Source organism: Diorhabda carinulata, chromosome 6, assembly GCF_026250575.1.
Source record: "Diorhabda carinulata isolate Delta chromosome 6, icDioCari1.1, whole genome shotgun sequence".
Taxonomy (NCBI): Eukaryota; Metazoa; Arthropoda; class Insecta; order Coleoptera; family Chrysomelidae; genus Diorhabda; species Diorhabda carinulata.
In genome coordinates, this window is record NC_079465.1 from 20,030,719 (window position 1) to 20,052,838 (window position 22,120).

Below are 22,120 nucleotides of genomic sequence, written 5' to 3' on the forward strand. Positions count from 1 at the left end.
TTCTTCCATTTCCAAGCCAAAATATAATTGCATAAATTTCGCCTCTTGTTATACCCATCCATTCAACTGAATCCTCTATAATTATTTTATAACCCCAAATTTCATTCATTTTGATACTTTAGGACACTTCTAGAACTCAAAATCTCATCTATAAACTAATTTGGTGTCAGAAATATATGAGCTTCGATAAATAAAAGCATGAACACAGTTATTTTCATAAGTTTAGTTTTGAAAAACCATTTTATGGTAGTAGAAGTAGAAAAAAAACGTGTTTACTAAATGACCAACTCATTGAACATTTAAATTTTATAATTTATATTAAAAAAATTACATAATTTCGTTTTTTTTTTCGTTGGTACATTTCGATTAATGTTCTTAATTCTTTTTACAATTTAAAGGATTCACGAATATTAACACATCACACCCCTTTACCGTTCTCAATTATGTCGCGCAAGCCTTTTTTCATAAGCTTCCCATAATAGTTTTCTGTATAGTTCGGATGCAGTAACGGGATCAGAAGCTTTTGTAATACCTCTTCCAACTACGGCTATATCCGCACCTTTTTCTAATACCACAGTATCAGGAGAGTTGTACTTTTGACCCAAATCATCTACTCTATTATCTATTTGAACTCCAGGACAAAGCTGAATGAATCCAGGGTTGTGCAAAAATAGGGGATTTTGGCAAACTATACCTGAAACATATTAATCTATAAATCGTCTTAATTTTGGAAGAAAATAAGTTTCAACATATTCCGACCTACTACAGTCTTTATTAAAATATTTTTTATCAAAATATAACCTAAAATCAATCAAAACGATTTATCAACAAAAATATATGAAAAAATCTAAGAAATAAAAATCATTAACTCAAAAATTGATGAAATAATTAAGAGTAATCCAAGGAACCAAGAAAACCAACAAAATATGGAGAAGAACCAAAATAAATGACATCAGAATAGCAAAGTTCAGGTAGGTGGTAAACTTAAATACCTACAGAAAATTGATCATAAAGAACAAAATGTTCAAGACCTCGATAATAAAAAAGAATCTTAGTAGTTGAATGAACTACCCCTACACCTAACAATTACACTAACTAACTGAAGTAACAAGTCCAGTGGGTATTATAGATTATATAAGGCACAAAGGGTAATACCTATGTTTCGTTTGATTTTCTATAACACTGGATGTATGGGAATATAAAGGAGAATAATTTAGTCCAATAACAAAGAAAAGTATAAAAATACCTGCAACTAATTCGGAATATTCTTCTGCGATCTTCAATGTTGTTGCAATATAATTTTCGTTAATTAAATTTCCATCTGCACTTGCTTCAGCTAACAAAAAAACCCCTCTATCAACAAGTCCTTTACTTCCCTTTATGGCATCTAGGGCCCCTCTACCCATCAGTGAATGAACAGTAACCAGAGGAGCCCAACATGAAATTTGGTAAATCCCTAAAATAAATTTCAATATACAGGGTTTTTAAAGACTACTGACTGTCAATAAATAGATACATAGTTAATTTAAATCTGATATTTTTATTTTTTTGAATCTCACGTTTTTTAAAACTTGGATAATATAAATTTTATTTACCTTTACTATATTGGTATTCAACAGTTTTTCCAATATCGGCAAATTTTCTGTCTTCAAACAAAATAAAATTGTGTCTTTGAGAAATTTCTTGTAAGGGACCAATTAAATTCTGATGGAAATCTTGTAGTATATCTATGTGGGTTTTGAGAGCACAAATGTTTGGCCCCACCTGTTCCGCTAGGTTGAGTAACTCAGTGGTTGACAACACATCGGCAGCTACACACAATGTAGTTCGTTTTTGTTGCATTATTTGGAATAATTTTTGTGCTATTTTATTTTTAGCTTTCAAAGCACGAGATTCGAATGTCAAATGTAAACGGTCTATGAATAAAATGAAATTTTATAAAATACTTATATTAATACATCAAACTCACTTTCTGTAATTTTGTCTGTTTCGGTTTTATCTACTTTGGTTGTCGCCAAATATTTTTCAACTTTTAATACCATATTATCGTCTATGCATCCAGCTTCTTTTAAAATATCCATAAGTTGAGTCATCTTTAATAAAGCATACATATTTATACCGTTATTTTTCAAAATTTCTTCTCCGCCTTGTTCCCTATTCAATAAAACCACTGCATCTGTACAAATTAAACCTGAACCTTTTAAATCTTTAACAGTTTCTAAAATTGAGCTTCCAGAAGTTACTACGTCTTCAATAATAAGGCACTTTTGTCCGGGTTGAAAAATGCCCTCAATCAGTTTTTTTGTACCGTAATCCTTTGCTTCTTTACGACGCATCACCATAGGAATATCAGTTTTTATCGAAACTGCAGTTGAAATTGGTAACGCAGTATACGGGACACCACATAGTAAATCGACATCTTTTATATATCGTATTTTTTCAATTAATAGTTCAGATAATGTTATCTGAAAATAATATTTTCAATAGCTGAATTGCACTCTCAAAATCAGTTAGTCAGAAATTTCTTAAATCAAATAATACAAAGGTTATTTGAAAAAAGTGTAATATTCCATTTGGATAAAATCATACTAATAGTCAAACATTCTTTAAATTTTGTAGAATTTGAAAAATGTTTATAAGAAATATTAAATATAAATATTGTTTATAAAACATGGGAAAAATGCGAAAAGAATAAATCTTCCTCTGGAGCTACTTTAAAGATCTAATGTAGCAGAAATCTTAAATGACCCTGTATATTTTAAATAATTTCTAAATACAAGGCTCAAAGTTGTCCACTATATTTGTAAAAAAACTTAATAATTTTGTATATAAACAGATATAACAAATATGATATGACTTACCATTAATTTTGGGTAGCTCACTATCAACCTCAAATCACAATATACTGGTGTCATTAGACCTATCTTAGTCTTATATTCTCCAAATTTTATCGCATTGATAGAATATAATTCTTTGGAAAATTCCTTGAGTTTTTGTTCGTAATTATTCATTTTAAAATAAATAATTGTCTATATTTTAACAAATAATTCTGTATTACTGGATATAACTAAACATTCTCCATTTATCAATTATTTTTACTTGAAAGCTTGTCCTTGCAATGGAAAAGCTACATGTATTTACAGAATCTACAAAAGGAATGTTTGGAATAAAAAGAAATTTCAAATAATTGGAAATTGGTGTATCTTCGTTTTACGCTAAATCAAACATTGTTATTTGTTTGAAAGGTAAGTATTTAGGGCAAATGAATAAAGCTTTTATCAAAATATTCCTTCTGTTATGTTATAGTAACTGTTAATGAGTAGTATATAATGATTCCACGAGGTCCATTTGAGCAAAATATTGGAAAAAACATTCACACCAGGCTATGTAATGAAATATTCGACATTTAAATGTGCTCTATTTAGATTTTGCTATTAGCTTAAACATTTTTTTAGAATACTGTAGTGAGATTAAAGAATTTATTCTGTGACAATACAGAAACTGATCAGAAAAATCAGAAACAATTCAAGTACATAAAAAATATATTGTAGCCTCATAAAGACACATCTTCAACTTATTTAATTTGATAATATACACTTTCTAATATTCAGAGATCAATTAGCAAAACAAAAATTGAATAAAATTTAAGAAAAAAATTAGATAAATTATTCAGTAATGACATATTAGTTTATAGAATTAACTATATATAGTGAGAAAGAAATTTTGTTACACTCTGAATAACCAATAATAAAAATATTAGGATACCAAACTTATAAAAACATTATGACAATTTCATGTTTCAGGTCTAATCTCACCAGCTTTCATTTATTGAACTATGATATACTAATTAAAATTGAAATAATATTTACCTATTTGGATAACTATAAAAACTTTGATACAAAGAAATTGCAGTTTACCTTATCTAAAAAAATTACTTAGTAACACGTGTAATAACCCTTCCATACATGACTTAAATAATACCATAGATAACCTTTATATGGAAATAAACGAATAATACAAAAACCTTCGATCGTAACGCTACGTTTTATATAACGGAGTTTTTTGGAACTATATTGTTTATTTCGTGGAAACTTTATCAACAAAATTTTTATCAAAGTCAATGAGAATAAAAAACTATTTATTCTTAGTAAAATATTTTTTAATGTAATAACATACATCATTGCTGATTTAATTTCATATTGAAGTGAATTTAGTATCACTCATAAATACCTGTATAAATGACAAATTATGATTATTTTAGAATTATATTCAAACCATAGCAATTACTTGGGATTTCATATATTTTAAAAAATTTCCATTAATATATCCTGTGATTTTTTAATATTGACATTGTCTATATAATATATTACCTATAAAAACAGAGCTTTAAAAATTATAACTTGTTTTTAAACTAGGAGGAGTAAATTGAATTTAAGTTGGCAATTCTGATGACTTCTGATTGGCTAGAATCAGTTCATACGATACTTTTTACACATCTGTGACAAAATACTTGTCAATACCTAACCTAAAAATATTTTGTACTTGTTTTCCGTAAACTTTGTTCATTCGTCATTTCTGGTTATTGTGCATTGCTTTATTTCAACTTAAAAAAAAATAGTTCTTATCAGAGCTCATTGTATAACTTTTTGATTAAATATGGATGCTACTTCAAGTACCAGCGGTCTTTTTTCTCCACCAAAAAGACGGAAATTGATAAGTTGGGGTCATTTATCACTAAACGATAAACAGAGTATGATACATTTGTATAAACAAATTTTAACTGATCTACCAAAAATCAAGTTTGCTGCTGTCGTGTCTAAAATTGTTACAACGATGGGTAAGTTGTAGAAAAATTACATTTTTGTATGAAATTAACTTAAAACATTTTTACTTTTTAGGGATTGCGAAATCGACTGTATATCGTACGATAAAAGAATATCGAAGTACGGGAACATTTGTTAGTCCAAAATTCTGGAGGTCGTCCAGGCCTTGTTAAAACATTAGATGAAACTAGTAAAAATATCATTCGACGAATTGTACCCACATTGAACAAAATTTTAAATGAAATTAAGAAAAATACAGATTTACAAAATGTCTCTCGTTCATCATTATACAAACTTATGAAAGAAATCAATTTCAAGTAAGTAATTTTGTCATGTTTTATATAAAGGACATCATTATTTTATCATTACCCACTTATGATTTTTTTAACCAACCTAAATAATCTATTTAGTCAAAAAATAATTATTTGTCATACAGGTACTATTATCTGCAATAAAAAAGTGTATCATATGCATAAATTAATGTAGATAAAATTAAAAATAAGTTTCAAATAAAGACAAGCCTGTTTATCAAATAAAGAAATAAAAGTAGGTAGTGTGTGGGTGTCCCTTATTATTTTCTTTTATTTATTTAGTGTGTAATAAATATTCATGTAATATGTATGAATTTTTAGATATTTGAAAAGAAGCCGTAAGAGTGTTTTAATAAAACGTGATGATATTGTAAGGTGGAGACGACAATACTTAACATCTATCGAACGTTACAGGTCAGAAGATAGACCAATTTATTATTTAGATGAAACCTGGCTAAATGAAGGTCACACAAAAGCAAAAGTTTGGATAGATACAAATATCAAAAATAAAACCCAAGCTTTTAACGAAGGATTATCTACAGGTCTTAAAAGCCCATCAGGAAAAGGTAAAAGTCTTATAATTCTTCATGCTGGATGTGAACAAGGATTTGTTAAAGACGCATTACTCGTTTTCGAAAGTAAAAAAACGAGATTAACATGATGATAGGAATGGGACAGTGTTTGAACAATGGTTTTCTGAATTTGTAAAAAAATTGCCAGATGGTGCTGAAATTATAATGGACAATGCATCTTACCATAACTGCCGAATAGAAAAGGTTCCCACATGTTCATTGAAAAAAGATATGTAGGATTGGTTACGATTAAAAAATATAGAATTTGATATGCGTATGGTTCGATCCGAACTTATTTATATAATAAATCAATACATATAAAGAAAAATTCAACACATATGTTACTGATGAAATGGCACAACAAAATAATAAAGTTTTGATAAGGCTACCGCCATATCACTGTGAATTAAACCCTATAGAATTAGTTTGGGCTCAGGTGAAAAATGAGGTGGCAGTCAAAAACGTTACGTTTAAATTAAAAGATGTAAAAGAGTTGTTAATGGAAGCATTGGATAATGTTAACAATATTAATTGGCAAAATTGTATTGCACATGTATTAAAAGAAGAAGAAAAAATATACAAATTGGATGGGATTATGGATGATCTTTTAGAACCTATAATTATTTCCCTGTCTAACGATTCTGCAACGAGTGATTCTGCAACAGATACTGACGGTGATAATGTTTAGATTTGCATTTATTAACGGATTATTTTTTACACAATAACCAAATAATATAAAAATTGCCTTAACTGTAAGATTTTAAACAGCAAAATATAATATAATAGTAATAAAAATCTAATAACTTTACTCACATTTAATAATTATGTAATCCAAGCTGCTTATTTAAGTTTAAATAAAACTGGTCATTTATTGTTTTACATAGTAAGTAGTACTAGTTTTTATTTTGGTATTATAATTTGAAGCATGTCTTTTCAAAACTTAAGTACAATTTTGCCCTAAATTTAGTTTTGTGGTTTTTGAGGAAGTGTCATGCACATGACATTTTGTAAATCGGTATTTTTCTTAATTTCATTTAAAATTTTGTTCAATGTGGGGATCTCGTTTTTAAAAAAGAAACTATGTACAATTCGTCGAATGATATTTTTACTAGTTTCATCTAATGTTTTAACAAGGCCTGGACGACCTCCAGAATTTTGGACTAACAAATGTTCCCGTACTTCGATATTCTTTTATCGTACGATATACAGTCGATTTCGCAATCCCTAAAAAGTAAAAATGTTTTAAGTTAATTTCATACAAAAATGTAATTTTTCTACAACTTACCCATCGTTGTAACAATTTTAGATACGACAGCAGTAAACTTGATTTTTGGTTGATCAGTTAAAATTTGTTTATACAAATTTATCATACTCTATTTTTCGTTTAGTGATAAATGACCCTAACTTATCAATTTCCGTCTTTTTGGTGGAGAAAATAGACCGCTGGTACTTGAAGTAGCATCCATATTTAATCAAAAAGTTATACAATGAGCTCTGATAAGAACTGTTTTTTTTTTAAGTTGAAATAAAGCAATGCACAATAACCACAAATGACGAATGAACAAAGTTTACGGAAAACAAGTACAAAATATTTTTAGTTTAGGTATTGACAAGTATTTTGTCACGGATTTGTAAAAAGTATATATATATTTATGAAATAAATTCAGTTTACCATTGTCTATATGTCTCTACTTGCTTCTAATTGTATGAATATAATTAATATTTAATATTCAATCAAAATAGAATTGAGAAAAATAGAGACCGCACTCTTATTTTTAACATAAGCTCTATGGACAAAATTTATCTATGACTATGACAGAAAAATATTTTTGTAGGTTATATGTTTATTTTTACCAAATATTGTAAAGTGATTTAGTTTTACCTATAATAATTCTTTTTAATCCATAAGCAATCCGATGTGTGTTTATCTTGTTTAAAATTAATTCAATTAATAATGTCGGGATTTAGTGGAGCTTTGCAATTAACAGATTTAGATGATTTTATAACACCTTCTCAGGTATTATCAAATTAATTGAAATATTTCTACATTATACTGATAAAACATAATTTTAGGAATGCATTAAACCAGTTAAAATTGACAAAAATGGGAAGAGTAATACAGGATCAAAGGTAAAAATACAAGGAGATGGATATTTTCAAATTGATGAAGTATTTCACTGCTATAACATAAAATTACACTTTTGTAAAAAATTTTTCTTTTAGGATGGAAGTTTCCAAAAGTTACAAAAAGTAGAAATAAGTTTATCCGACTGTTTAGCATGTTCTGGTTGTATAACATCTGCTGAAAGTGTTTTAGTTTCACAGCAAAGTCAAGAAGAATTGTTAAAAGTATTTGAAGAAAATAAACGCTTAAAAGAGGTACTGTAATTAGATAAAAAAATCGTTGTAATAATTCGATTTATATTTTCAGAGTGATAAATATGAAGATTCTAAAGTTATTATTGTTAGTTTATCTATTCAGCCAATATTGTCTTTGGCAATCCATTTTAATTTATCTCCAAATAATTGTGCCGCAAAACTTTGTCAGTATTTTAAACAACTAGGTGCAGATATGGTAGTAGATATGACATTAGCTGATGATTTTGCAATTATTGAGGCTCAAAAAGAATTTATAAGTAGATACAGAACATCTGAGGATAATAGTGTGAATAATATCTTGCCAATGTTAGCATCAAGCTGTCCAGGTGATTGAATGAATTAAAGATAGTAATTAGATATTAATTAGACATTGTTTATTGTCAGGATGGGTTTGTTATGCTGAAAAAACTCATGGTAATTACATATTACCATATATTTCTACAACAAAATCACCACAACAGATTATGGGTTCTTTAATCAAAGATTGGGTCTGTCAACAGTTGGGAAATCCTAATATATATCATGTGGCTGTAATGCCCTGTTATGACAAAAAATTGGAAGCCTCTCGGGAAGATTTCTTTTCTGAAACTACACAAAGTAGAGATGTGGATTGTGTTATTACTGCCAGTAAGTCTATTGAGATTTTTAGGCTCTTAAGTTATTAATGTTTCAATGTTTGAGCTGAGCTGATAGTTGTCTACTTAACGGTTTTTTCAGTTAATCATGAAAAAGGTAATTTTTCTTAGAAGTAAGAATAAAAATCGTCTTTGAATACTGAAACTTGTTTTAGGAACATAAAAATGATGTTATATTCCAAAATATCCTTTGGTTGGGTACAAAAAAAATTCCAAAAGGCTACATTTCCACTTTTTGGCATTTTTCAATAATATCTGATAAAACATGCATTACTTCTTATATGTTCAAGAGTTTTTGCAATATCTTCCCCGGTATATTTGAAAAAAAAAAATTGCAGCCTTTTTTGGGGGTATATAAGATCGGGTGTAATGTGGCCAATTACATAACAAATAAGTGAACTGCTGGATAAGTAATTTTTAGTTTACAGCTTCTCAAAAAATTTTGTGTATCTCAACAGAAACCTTAAAAAATTATTTGGATGGATACATTTCATAATATGGTTCAAGATTCACAATTCTTTAATTTTTTAGTTGAATTAGAACAAATGTTATCCAAAGAAAATTTTAAACTTGAGGATTTAGAAGACGGTAAATTTTCTCAACCTTGGTTACCTGGCGAAAAAGATATTATTCCATCATTGATAAAACATATAGGATCTGGATCAGGAGGATATGCTGATCACATTTTTAAATATGCTGCTAAAGAATTATTTGGAAAAGACTGTGATAATTTAGAATATAAATGTTTGAGGTATGTTGTTGAATACTTCTTTTAAAAAAATAGATTTGCAGACAAGTTGTTCGATAGTTTAATTTGATATGTTAGATCATAACCTTCTTAGTGTAAAGCTGCAATATCTAGGTTTTTGCTGCCTCAATAGACACCTGAAGATGATAAGTTTAGCAGAGAGTGCAACATGCTGTTATGTTGAGGACGAAAATTCTATTCACATTCTCTTAAAGTGTGGAAGACTATATAACTCCAGAGCACTACACCTGGGAACTTATGAAATAGAAAACGAAGATCTCTAGCAACTAGAGCAATCCCAGATTCTGAACTTTCTAAGAAGAGTGTGATTAATAGATCAGCTTTAAATACTGTGTATCACCAGTGCCAAGCAAAGGGGATATAATAGATCCTTTGATTATTAAAGTGGTTATAACTGTTTTTTCTAGAGATACAAATCCAATTTGGGTAGTTTGAATTATGAACTAAAATTAAACTTATTTATTTCAATATCAAAAATTGTTTGCAGGAATCAAGATTTCAAAGAAGTCCTTTTAGAATTGAACGGTAAAGTTGTTTTGAGGTTTGCCATTGCTAACGGATTCAGGAATATACAGAATTTAGTACAGAAGTTAAAAAGAGGCAAATCTCAATATCATTATGTTGAAGTTATGGCTTGTCCGTCAGGTACTTTTTTAATGAATTATTATTTGAAAACTAGTATTTGATTTGATGATTTGCGGTGTAATTTTTATCTAAAAAATTTGATATATTTCAAGTTCAATTTATTTATTTTAGGTTGTTTGAATGGAGGGGCACAGGTCAGGCCTAAAGATGGTGTAACAATCAAAGATCTTTTGTCGGAAATCGATTGTTTATATAATTCGCTGCCGATTCATTTTCCCGAAAATAACCAAATTATAAAAAAATTGTATGATACTTGGTTGGGAGGTGAAGATAGCGATAAATGTTTTGGTATTCTACACACCAATTACCATGCAGTAGAGAAATCTATAAACGCATTGAATATCAAGTGGTAAAATATAATTTAAATCCAAATACTGTAATTAATTAATTCAGGTGAGATTGATAATCAGGCTGTTCTAAGAAGTGATCCAATTTCAAGATGCCCATCTGCCTACTCTTTGGAATTTTATTGAGAAAATGGAAAAAATAAAATAAGCTTACCATCGAGAACAATGTGGACACTATCACTGTCGCCACTAGCTTGGCAGTTTCAGTCATACATTATTTTCAAAATTTTAATTATAATGCTCTTATAAACTACTAAATTAATAGAAGAATTTGTAGGAGTAATGATATACACATATTTATTCAGTATAACCATAATAACTGACCAGACAAACGTTGTCTTCTCTTGATGAATTGGTTGGTGTGGTGGTATTGGAAATACAAGGCTTCCAACTTGTTTGAATATGAAAAATATATGAAAAACATACGCGTAACATAATCAATGTTTAAAAAATCACTCAAACCAAAATAATGATACATTACAATCTGTATTCTTGTTGATAAAGAATGGATATATCTTGGAAAAAATCATGACGATGGTTGAACTCACAGTATACGAAATTGCAGTGTTCAAACTTCTTAAAATATTGATGAAAAACATATTCTTGCTCAAATAATCATTTAGATGAAGTTAATGGGAATATTGAAATGAAGTAAAGAGTTGTATCTATTAGATGCATGTTAAAAAAATTTCTTCAACTTTTTACTTCTTAGACCTTTTTATAAGTTTTTCGTGATGAATCTTTTCAATTTTGGGTCTCTTTTGATGAGAAATCGGTTTAAAATAACAAGTACAAATTGACGTTTCCACCTGTTTCGATCTTTTTCAAAATATGATATTGACATGTACAATTTGCGTTATTATATTAATCAATAGATCACCTACAACATTAATATAAAAATGGAAATTTGTTTTAACTAGAATTTCATTTTTCCTTAGTTGTTACATTTCAATAATATGAAACAGCCATCAATTTAATAGATCATGATTTTTCAATGCAACCACGTAGCTCAAGATAATATAAATTAATAAAGTTTAGAAATAATTAACTTTTAATTTTAATTGATTGCTCTATATTGAATTATCCATAGATAATTGTAGAATCCTTAGGTGCATCAGAGTAGGGCCAAGATAAAATTTTCCAATTGCCTATAAAAATATAAACTTAACAGTATTCATAAATTTTTATTATTGGATTCTAAGATTAGTTCATTTAAATATTTCAAAACATTGTCAAAAAGTTTTTGGCAATCATCTTGAGAAGGAATGATATTTTCGCAAGCTTTGAACGCAAAATTTATTTTATAATCGTATGTTATTATACTGTATCCCATACCTAAAAATTTAAATAAATTTTATATGAATTAAAATGTTAATGTTTCGATCAAGTCAAGAGGCTAGTCAAATCTTTAAATGATAACACAATTGAAGAGTTGTTTTAATAAATCTTTTCATTAAAAAGTCTGTTCTAAGTAAATCCTCATATTGCTCGTTCAATTATAGATCAAACATTGTGAACATTTCAAAAGGAAATATTAGAGTTAGAATGTACTACGTACATTCTAACTCTAATATATAGTAAGTTCGCTGAAACCATATAAATCTAAAATGTTGAAAGGGGTAAAAAAATCAACCCCCATACATGTTACTGCTAAATTTATTATTATTGAAATTATTTTTCTTGCCAATTTCTTTTCTGCTAATTACAAAGAAATACATTTCATCTATTCCTTCTCCATCGAATAATGTAATTTTTTTACTTCCAGGTAGATTGCTGAAATCCAAACTGGTGTATTTCGTTTTAAATAATAGTTCTCTAATGGGTAAGGGGAATAGTCCCAATATATTTTTAAAAAATAAACTTTGAATCTAAAAGTAACAAATATTAAAGTAAAAACGACATTCCATCATATTCATTTTTTCCTCTCCGTTATTTATTTACAGTGTACAGAAAAAAGTTTAATACAACAATTGCGTTATTGTTAAAAAAGTTCTACCACACACACGATACAAGGAGGAAGCTTTGATCTGCAATTATTATACTCGATGAATAGCAGGTTTACGGCCACTTATGAATAGTTAAAAATTGGTTGAGTAGCAGTGACTGCCTAAATGTGCGAAATACACTTACCAAGGAGTTATGTACACTATTTTTCTTACGACCACGTAAAAAATTTTTCAAAAAAAACTTATGGGAAAGTGGTTACCTTCGTACGCTTTTTAGATTTTATTTTTTTAAATTATGATAAATTATCGAATTTATCTAGTTTATATACCCAAGTGTAAAAAATATAAAGTAATTTGTTACAAAAAATCCGAAACAGTTATTTCAAAAGGTAAAAGAGTTATAATGATTTTTCTATGATAAGATATTTGTACGAACGTATCCCGTATGTGGGGTACGTTCGTACAGTAGGTGGGGTACTTTCATACGCCATGGGGTAGATTCATACAGGGTAATTAAAAAGCCTATTAAATTTGTAATTTTTTTATTAATTATAAAAATATTTATTTATCAAAGAACTAACTTAATAATACTTGTCTTGGCCCATAGGCGATAAATTTTCTTTAGAAACATAACATTAAATTAAATCGTTCCTCCTTAGTTTACTTATTGATAATTCTAAGTTTTACAATCAGTCTAAATTATATCTTTGCAATATTTTTTAATGAGATTGTTATACTATATTTATACAGTTATATAGTCTTTGACAATCTAAACTTAAAGTAGCTAATCATACATTTGCTTGTTATTTTGGAAGTTATGGCACATTATAATTATTTAAATTAACTGCAAAAGTAAGAAGTCTAGCCATTCTAGCGCTCGTGGTTGTGGATCAGGAAGGATCATGGCGACATCGGTGATGTACAGAGTGTGTATGTCGTCAATATCAGTGAAAAAGAATGACCATGATGAGCCCGATTTCTTCCGAAGATAAGATACTTTCAGCCCTGTACCCGAATAATGACTGAGAACTTTTTCAACGTAGTATACAACAGAAGTCTTTCTCTCAAACTTTACCAACACAAAATAATTATCTTTGATTTCATCTGTGGTCACATTTAAATTATTATCGATACTATGATCATCAATTTCTTCGTCCGTTTCGAAATCGATTGGAGATGTTAAACTCTCCCTCAAGCTAAATTGCGATCCTTCAGATTCTTCTGAATCTTCATCACTTTCTATTTGCTTAGCTTTCTTTTTCTTATGTATTAAATTAAGTTCGCTGAAACTACGTTTCACTGCTTTGGCTCTGGCTTTCCTTTTCTGTTCTATTTTTTTCAATTCTTTCTGACATGTCTCTCTTCTAGTGCCGGTTTTTTCAGGTGTATCTGTATATATACGGGATTTACCCGGTTTTCTTCCTTTATTGGTTGTTCTATTTCTAACAACTGTAGGATAAGGTCTAATGACTTCTGGTGTTACGGGAAGATAAGCACTCGGTTCAGATTGTGTCTTAGTTGCAGAGGTGGAGGGTTCGTCAGTTCCGGTAAAAATATCTTGAGGATTTTGAAGCAAAGAAGGCGACTTCTCACGAATATCTGGCTCATTCATATCAGTAGATGGCACATTGGTGGAGTGTTGTGATTCTAGAGCGACAGTACTTGTTTCTGGATTAGGTAACACATTTGCCGAATTATTTGAATTATTCACGTCAATGGGAGCGAAATCTTCATCACTGAACGCCATTTCATTGAACGGCCATATACCTGGCTTCTCAAATGCACTTGTAATATTTTTAACTGTAAATGAATCAAAATATGCAAGTTTTATCAGTTTATGTATGTTATAAATATTGACTGTCTTGCCAGGATTCGAAATATGCCAATTGTTAAATGCAACTTTTAACTTTGCCTTGAATGGGCCGAACACTGCAACATCTAAAGGTTGCAATCGTTGAATGGTGTGCGGGAGAAAAGACACAAAAATTATGCCATTATCTCGAGCACCTCTATTAGCAGCTCCGAGGCTTCCTTCAGGCGCACCTTCTAGAAAATGGTCCCTATAGTGTACAAGTGGAAACACAAATAGCGGAGGAATAGTATTGCCGCTTGCAGAAATAATTGCACCAAATGTTAATAGTTTGCCTTTTTCCGCTGACACGATTTGTCCCACTTGTTTTTGAGATTTAGGAGCCAAAATTTTAGGAGTTTCTAAAACTGTAGATACGCCCGACTCGTCAAAGTTAAATATTCTGTTGGCAGCAAAATTATGTCGTTGTAACACTTCAGCTAAATTATTATAAAACTCTTGGACTGCACGCTTATTGAAAGCGAACGATCTAGCTGCACTTGTCTTCTCCGGTTTTCGCAGACTGAGGTTGGTGTTTCTCTCTCTATATTTACGTATCCATTCTACGCCGGCCATTTGGTTTTCATCCCATTTCGTGGGATATTTTAAATTTGACGCTTTCGTGTATTCGTAGGCAAGTTTGCGAATTTGTACTGTTGTTAGTCCATAATGCATTTTGCAGCAATTAATAATGTAGTCATTTAAGCGTGTCTCTTCTTCCAAGAAGACTTGTAGACTCGTGAACTTAGAATGAAATGTTCTTGAAGGCCATCGGTGCTAGAGCTATCTTTAAATTTCTGGACTCTGCTTTCCAACGTCGATACCTAACAAGAACTAAACAATTATTAATGATTTTGTTATGTGTTATTTTTTTCTTAGACGTTATAAAAGTTAAATGTTGTTATTATAACAATTATTATCTGGCAGACAAATCACAATACCTCAAAAAATCTTATTGTCTACTTCTTCGTTCTTCTTAATTTTGGCCTTTTGCCCTTCAGCACCCAGCCAGATTCATATTGTAGAAATATGAATGAAACCATTTTCAAAACATAATTTCTTATGTAAAAATAAGTGTACTATTTATCATTTTCATAAGTGGTCTTAGGAAAATATATTTTTATTATTTTATACTAACCATGAAAATAGTAGTTGATTTAGGTGATCTGGTATATTTTTTCGTAGCGTTTAACCTTTTTAACATAGATCCACCACCAATATCCATAGGAATTTCAAATGAAAAAAATTCGAATTGATTTTTTAATTCCGGCAGACCGTTGTTATTTAAATCGTCAATGTCTTGGGTAACGGCCATAATTGCTGCTGCTCCTTTGGGACTTTCAAGATTTTTCTATATATTTATATATAAAAAAAAACGACGTCATTAGTATACATTATTAATGAGAAGAAACAAATGAAAATGATTACTATGAAAGCAACTAGGAAGAACTATGTACTTACAGATTTGATTGGAAAATTATTCTACAAAGTAACAGAGTAATGTTAAAAAATACTCTTAGAGGAAAAAATTGTGAAAATATAAAAGCTTCATTATTTCACGTGCAGAAATTAATCAATAGACATGTGGATTGGTCAAATGTACCATAAAGTATAACAAAAGAAATTTCTATCAATAACCTCAATACAAACAAATAAAAAAGTTGGTAAACATCTATTAGCTATATAACTAGGTAATAAAGGTGTACAATTAAAGTATAACATCTGGCATGTATATTTGTTATTGTGAATACTTAACTTATAATATATATTATAAAGACACGTGTAAACTTACTATACTTGTAGTCAGTATGAAACTCTAGAAATATCGTCAAAATTATTGAAAAAAACCACTCACCTCTCTAAAATAATCATAACAGCTAGCTGAAATGGCAGTAAGTAAAATTTCAGTGAAACTGCAGTCTCCAATTTTCTTTTTTAAATTTTTTATTTTCTGTACCGATATCGTATCATCAACTTTTTTAACAAAATATTGTTTGCCAAAGCCGGCTCTAGCAATGAATGCTGTTTTATTAAAGTTCCTTTTTATTCCTTCACAAACCATAAAACCTGGGAGTAGTAAAAAGGAATAAACACCTTGTAACAATCTCATCCAAAAATTGCTGCGTTTATATCTTTTATTGAACTCTCTAATAACGTTATCTATAACATATTTATCATCACCAAATAATTGAACGAATAGATTCATTATTGATAAACCGTTACCCAAAATATGATGAATTTTAATTAGTACTGGTATATGTTGTATCCGAAAATTGTTCTTCTCTTTCCATTTGTTGCTACATTTCAGTATAATCGTCTCAAAAAGTAATTTATTATTTTTAGGTAGTGGCTTCATGCTATAATCATATGTTAAATGGCCGAAAGTTTTGTAACAATCTTTTTCTACATCCACTATATGTACAAAATCAGCTGCTTTAATATCTTCTTTTAAAACATATGGAAAACCCATAAATTTGTGTAGAGAACCAAGGATTTTTTTGAAATGTTCTGCATTTTTCATTATTGTTTCATCCAAAGCTTCAATCATTTTTGCTTCTAAATCTTCTTCGTTAATGCTTGTTTTCATAGTAGTTAAAATATAAGAGAAATTTTCTTGAAAATTGCCTACCGTGAAAAAAGAATCTATGTTTTCAATATTGGTAAAGTTCGTACCATACTTTACTTTTAATATTGTAATTATTATATTCTTGTAAATTATCGAAAATATCAGGAATATAAGAAAAAATGGAAGTAGAGGTAGTGATATTATAAAATACCGCAGACATTTTCTGATTCTAATGTTTACACCTGAAACAAATAAAAGAATATCTTTGAAAATTTTATTGTGCAATTTATTAAGTCACCATTTTTTTTAATCGACTATTTATGTTTACCACTGTATAAAGAATATTCTTTATACAATGTGTTTACTATACTAGTAATTCTAAAAAACTAATTACACTGGCCGACAAAATAGTTCGGCACCCGAGTCATAGGTGACGATAATAACTCCAACAAGATGTCGCCATTTTTTCTCCAATATTTGAATGTATTCAGTACAGGATCTTTTATCATAGGTAGCGCCATTTTCTCTCCAAAATTAATTATGACAAGTTCAGCTTCTGAGCGATAGGCAGATGTTTTTACTGCCATCTGCCATATTTCGTCCAAAATTAATTTATCGCAAGCCGCTATTTTTCGTCCTTATCAAACTTTTTAATTAATCCAATATATTTATTTATATAAAAATAAGACTTATTGCATCTTAATGTTTTATGTTATATTTATAATTTTGTAATGTATAATAACACTGCCCGATAAGATTTAACAGTTGAGTGATGCCAAATTAAAGGAAGTTATTTTTATTGTTTTTTTGTCGATCAGTGTTGAAAATAACATCATAATATGTGCTGTTAATAAATAATAAGGAAGTGAAGCTTAAGTACTAAACAACAAAATGAAAAACAAAATAATTAGAATGCAGAAATAGCGGAAAAATAATGATTTTGAAATGCCACTAACAATCTCAATTGGATGATAGATCATAATGAAATTAAATTTCAGTTTTTCAACTTACCTTCGAATATAGTTGTTCACAAAAACCGCAGTTAAAGTTTATGGGATATTACTTACCGGAAAATGGTATCAACCTGATTTAGGGTTGTACAAAATTAATCTAAAAAATTATTCGATTAAAACAAAATCTATTATAAAATACTTATAAGTAAATACCAATATTTGATTATATAATTCAAAATCGTTTTGTTTTTAAATATATTCGAAATTTAGGCGATTATTATAATGCTGCAGGATGATATTGAACACGACTTAAATATTTCGAACAACTAATCCCATTAGTTTGATGTTATACAAAATGAACGAGTTTTGAAGAGTTTTGTGAACTATAAAAAATCAAGTTATACTTCACTACAGAACGCTAACCTTAGGTAATACTAAAGCACTAGATCCTTTCGTCCTCACTGAACAAACAATTATAGAGGATATCAATAGTAGGGGAGCCCAAGCGGGGATTTTTGAAGTGACTCGAGCGTGTCAGAAAATTATATAGGGAGAATCCTTGCATCCTTTAATGTACCTCTACCAAGTATGAACCCTCCATATGGTGGGGTGTGTTGAGGGGAACCCGTCTGATTAGTAAAAAAAAATCGATTTTTAGAAAAACTCGAGCGCGTCAGTCATTTACAGTATGTACGCGCATTATATTTCTGGTAACTATTAGATATTAATCTGACGATTAATTCAAGGGGGCTGGCCGTAACGAGCAGTTGGAAAAAAAAAAAAAAAGTTATTCGAGCGTGTCAGACATTCAAAGTGTATGTCAACTAAAGCTTAAAAAGTGTCCTATTAAAATATCTGACGATTTGGACATGACACAAACTCATAATATATTTTTATATATGTAAAAAAAAAAGGTGATCTTGAGATACTCCAGCGCGTCAGATTTTTATGCAGGAGGGTCAAGTTGTTGTCATAGTTCTCCTGAATAATAATCTGACAATTATATAGAGGGATATCGCTAGTCTGACCATTTTGAAGGAAATTTAGAAATAATATCTCCGCATTTACGTACAGAAATTGGATAATTTATTAATAAAAAATTAAATATAGATCATTACAATTTATAATAAATTACAGATCATTAAAATTTAAAATACATATTTTAGTCTTCATCTCCACTAGACTCATCTTTGAAGTTTGTTTCCACTTCAACTTCCTGGACGTCCTCGTCATCTCGTGATTCTGTAACTAAGAATGGTTATGATACATTATAATGTTATATTTATGTTATGATAGTATAATATGGAAAAAAAAACGTACCTGAATCTAAAGTATCTCCTAAAATGTCAGGTGTTATGACGATGTCTTCGTACGCTTCAGGAAGTTGGTTTCCTAGGAACCAAGTTGGCTCCAATTTTCCATCCACATTTCTCCATCCGTATTCTAGTGGTGACATTTCCGTAGGAATACGATTGTGAGCGTTCCTCCACAAACAAGCAATATATTTCGTTCGCAATAAATGTTGTTGCAGCTCCGATCGACATGGTGGCAAATTACAAGCATCGTAATTACGCACATTCAGTGAAAAGGGTTGAGACGTATCATTTACTTTGTACGTTTTATTAAATATTTCAATCCCAGCAATATTAACGTCAGCTAGTTTTTTAAACCCGTACAAATGGCAGATGAACGATTCCACGGTGGAAGATAATGCCTCAATATTATATGCTTCAGAGCCCAAGTTTGCAAATACTTCTTGTATATTTACAGATCCCATTAAAATCTGTAGAGGCCTTTTTTTACCTCGCCTGTACAAAGCTGGGTTGTAATCACATCCCGTTAGAGCATGCAGAGCTGGCAGTGCTTTTGATACAAGTGGGCCCAATTTCGTAAAAAGAGCAGAAATGTCGATATATCGGCGTGCATTCCCTACTCCGAGATCAATCCAGACTTTTACAGACGATTTCATATGTTCCATGTTGGCTAACATAATAACCACGATATCTGTATCAGAGGTTCTGATGGTGACAGTAGACTCTTCTTCCATTTGACAAGCAAAAAATACAGCTTTTGTATCCGCTTCTTCATGATCGGGACATGACAGTTCATGATCAATAATTCGCGATAATTCGTTATCGATAACAGAGTACACGTAACATAAATCATGAATTAGAAATATTTTCTTATTACCAATAATTGATTTCATCTCCTGTTTAGCCCAATGTTCGATAAGAAATTTCACTAATGCTTCTTTAAACTTTATATTTTTTAAATCTTTGGAGAAGTCAGAGGTTCTGCTTTGTTGAGGACCGGCAATATGAAAATCTTTGTCATCTATATTGCGTCGAAGAGCATGTTCACAATCTTTTATCGAAGGTGTGAAGTAACGATCAAATATAATGGCTATACTATCTGCTGGAGTTTTTACAAGAGTTTGCAAAATTTTCTTTGATAAATCACCGAAATTGCGCGGCATTTGTTTAAAAGTATTTAAGAAGAAGAAGCCATCTACGATTCCACAGTCTACCTGGGGTGGTGGTTGTTCCATTTCTTCAATTCTCATTTCTAGTTCTTGAACCAGTACTGATTTTGCAGTTTTATTAAAAGAACCATCTATATGGCATAGTGATAACGGGACTGGTGTTATTGGAAAACACAATACTGTTCCAAGATCTAAGTTTGCAACCAGAGATAGACCTAATAATCTACCGAATAAATCCCGCTGAAGTGTGACCTCATGAACTTTTTCTCCAATCTTCATAACCTTTTTCTTCTTTACACTTGCAAAAGTAAGTATTGGATTTTTCTTCAGAGATTTGTGAAATCTATCCGGATTCATATTACATTCCGTTATAAACTGATCGCGGAGAGACATCCCAGATGAAACAGTGCTTAGCAAGCAATTAGCAACTTCTTGGCTAGTAGCCTGTCCTGTAGAAATATTATATAGATTATCTTTGTCTATGGAGGAAGTGAAGGGATTGGTGATCTGCTCAATGCTATGCATGAAAGCTTTAATTTGCTTTTGATGCTCCTTGAGTCTATCTGGATGTAAGTCTGCGGCGACGTCTTCACTATTGTTACTCATCCCTGCACGATTTAAAACGTGTGAAATAATTCGAGTTCGAGCTCCATGATTTCGTGCCCAACGTTGTCTGGCAGAAATAGAGCTCGTCAGGTTCACGATTCCCGTGAGCCGACGTGCTGCTTCACCATTAATTGTTTGCTCTAAGGTTAGGTCAACTGGGATCCGCGAAAAGGGTTTTTGGGTTCTCCTAATACCAAACGAGCCTTTAGCAATTTCCTCTCGAAGACCTGGATGTGTATTGCTAATGTGTTGAAGTTGATTTAAATAAAACACTAGCCACCGGCTGTAATTTTGTTGATTGAAGTAGAAAAACAAACAGACGATTTTTCCAAGAACATAAATGTATGCATCTAAATCTCCAACTCTTATACTTCTGATAAATAAATGGTAAAGATTTATAAAATCAATGTACATAGCATAAAATTGTGCCGTTTTACCGTGCTTGCCTCGTAAAGTTTCTGCTGTATATTGATCATATAATTGGAGTAGATTTTGTGTATCTGGATGCTGTATTTGAGGCGAGCTATCTTGAAGCTGCGAGAAATCAGTGAGATATTCAATTACACAATCTTCGATAGTCAAATTCGTGTTTTCCAAAAAAGACTGAAAGTGAAATTGCTGCAATGATAACGTCATAATAGAATGTAATCTTTTACATCTATTATAATTTTTCCCAGTAATAAAACCTGAAACTGATCCTTCAGCAATTAGATCTGATTCCGTCATTATATTAGTGAGTCCGCATTCTTCAATAAAAGTGCCAACTGCTTTGAAAAAAGCCATTTCGATGTGAAAAGCCCCCATGTGAATAAAAATGTTATCAAATTTTGGAGATTCTTGAGATTGTATGCAATAACTCGTGCGAGCTATAGCTAAATCATATGTAACCTGAATGTATGGAGCGTTACATTCCTTTGCAACTTCTTGGCACAATTCTAAAGTTTTCAAAACTGTTGAATGATTAGTGGGAGACTCGTTTATGGGAGTCAAATACGAAATTTTTTGGACAGGTGAATTATCAATGTAAATTTTACTATTATACCCAACCCACATTGGAGTACCATATACATTGAGCTTATGCGACAACATCCACATAATATCTAATTGTTTAGCTGTAATTAAATTTGCAGGATCTTTGTTGAGCGCGGAAATGTCAAGCTCATTCCAAGTTGCTATTTTTAATATTTTTGTAAATGGGCGCATCTCAAAAGTTATTTCTTCAAAGGCTCGGCGTTTC

The 22,120-nt window shown here is 30.3% G+C and overlaps 3 protein-coding genes and 1 pseudogene across 6 annotated transcripts; 2 read left to right on the forward strand and 2 right to left on the reverse strand.

Annotated features, from left to right (window-relative positions):
• Positions 1-335: 335 nt before the first annotated feature.
• On the reverse strand, positions 336-4,140 carry LOC130895067 (uridine 5'-monophosphate synthase). 2 transcript variants are annotated; one of them, XM_057802183.1, is made up of 6 exons: positions 3,870-4,140; positions 2,862-3,146; positions 1,970-2,465; positions 1,596-1,916; positions 1,247-1,456; positions 336-694 (listed from the first exon to the last, which is right to left on the reverse strand). In XM_057802183.1, exons 2-6 carry the CDS (start codon positions 3,009-3,011, stop codon positions 438-440), a joined length of 1,434 nt encoding a protein of 477 aa, XP_057658166.1. In that variant the 5' UTR covers positions 3,012-3,146; positions 3,870-4,140; the 3' UTR covers positions 336-437. The 2 variants fall into 2 exon arrangements, with proteins under 2 accessions (XP_057658166.1, XP_057658167.1); XM_057802184.1 differs by having other exon boundaries at positions 3,918-4,054.
• Positions 4,141-4,656: 516 nt separating this feature from the next.
• Positions 4,657-6,299, forward strand: LOC130895764 (uncharacterized; annotated as a pseudogene).
• Positions 6,300-7,191: 892 nt separating this feature from the next.
• Positions 7,192-12,382, forward strand: LOC130895065 (probable cytosolic Fe-S cluster assembly factor AGAP009023). 3 transcript variants are annotated; one of them, XM_057802181.1, is made up of 10 exons: positions 7,192-7,309; positions 7,616-7,723; positions 7,780-7,875; positions 7,930-8,085; positions 8,138-8,411; positions 8,470-8,712; positions 9,252-9,471; positions 9,977-10,134; positions 10,246-10,483; positions 12,247-12,382. In XM_057802181.1, the coding sequence occupies exons 2-10, from the start codon at positions 7,661-7,663 to the stop codon at positions 12,248-12,250; spliced, it is 1,452 nt and encodes a 483-aa protein (XP_057658164.1). In that variant the 5' UTR covers positions 7,192-7,309; positions 7,616-7,660; the 3' UTR covers positions 12,251-12,382. The 3 variants fall into 3 exon arrangements, with proteins under 3 accessions (XP_057658164.1, XP_057658163.1, XP_057658165.1); XM_057802180.1 differs by having other exon boundaries at positions 7,308-7,344; positions 7,542-7,723; XM_057802182.1 differs by lacking the exon at positions 7,192-7,309 and having other exon boundaries at positions 7,542-7,723; positions 10,246-10,527.
• Positions 12,383-15,990: 3,608 nt separating this feature from the next.
• On the reverse strand, positions 15,991-18,066 carry LOC130895072 (uncharacterized). The gene is made up of 2 exons (XM_057802192.1): positions 17,910-18,066; positions 15,991-17,084 (listed from the first exon to the last, which is right to left on the reverse strand). Exon 2 carries the CDS (start codon positions 16,861-16,863, stop codon positions 16,111-16,113), a length of 753 nt encoding a protein of 250 aa, XP_057658175.1. The 5' UTR covers positions 16,864-17,084; positions 17,910-18,066; the 3' UTR covers positions 15,991-16,110.
• Between the last annotated feature and the right edge of the window lie 4,054 nt (positions 18,067-22,120).

What these genes read in the sequence shown, in the direction of transcription:
- LOC130895067 (XM_057802183.1), bottom strand. Translation starts at nt 3,011, where the DNA reads ATGAATAATTACGAACAAAAACTCAAGGAATTTTCCAAAGAATTATAT. An exon ending in TGAGCTACCCAAAATTAATG is followed by an intron (nt 2,466 to 2,861) that starts GTAAGTCATATC and finishes TATTATTTTCAG; the next exon opens with ATAACATTATCTGAACTATT. An exon ending in TGAATACCAATATAGTAAAG is followed by an intron (nt 1,457 to 1,595) that starts GTAAATAAAATT and finishes AATTTATTTTAG; the next exon opens with GGATTTACCAAATTTCATGT.
- LOC130895072 (XM_057802192.1), bottom strand. Translation starts at nt 16,863, where the DNA reads ATGAAAACAAGCATTAACGAAGAAGATTTAGAAGCAAAAATGATTGAA.
- LOC130895065 (XM_057802181.1), top strand. Translation starts at nt 7,661, where the DNA reads ATGTCGGGATTTAGTGGAGCTTTGCAATTAACAGATTTAGATGATTTT. An exon ending in GGATTGTGTTATTACTGCCA is followed by an intron (nt 8,713 to 9,251) that starts GTAAGTCTATTG and finishes TTAATTTTTTAG; the next exon opens with TTGAATTAGAACAAATGTTA. An exon ending in TTAGAATATAAATGTTTGAG is followed by an intron (nt 9,472 to 9,976) that starts GTATGTTGTTGA and finishes AATTGTTTGCAG; the next exon opens with GAATCAAGATTTCAAAGAAG.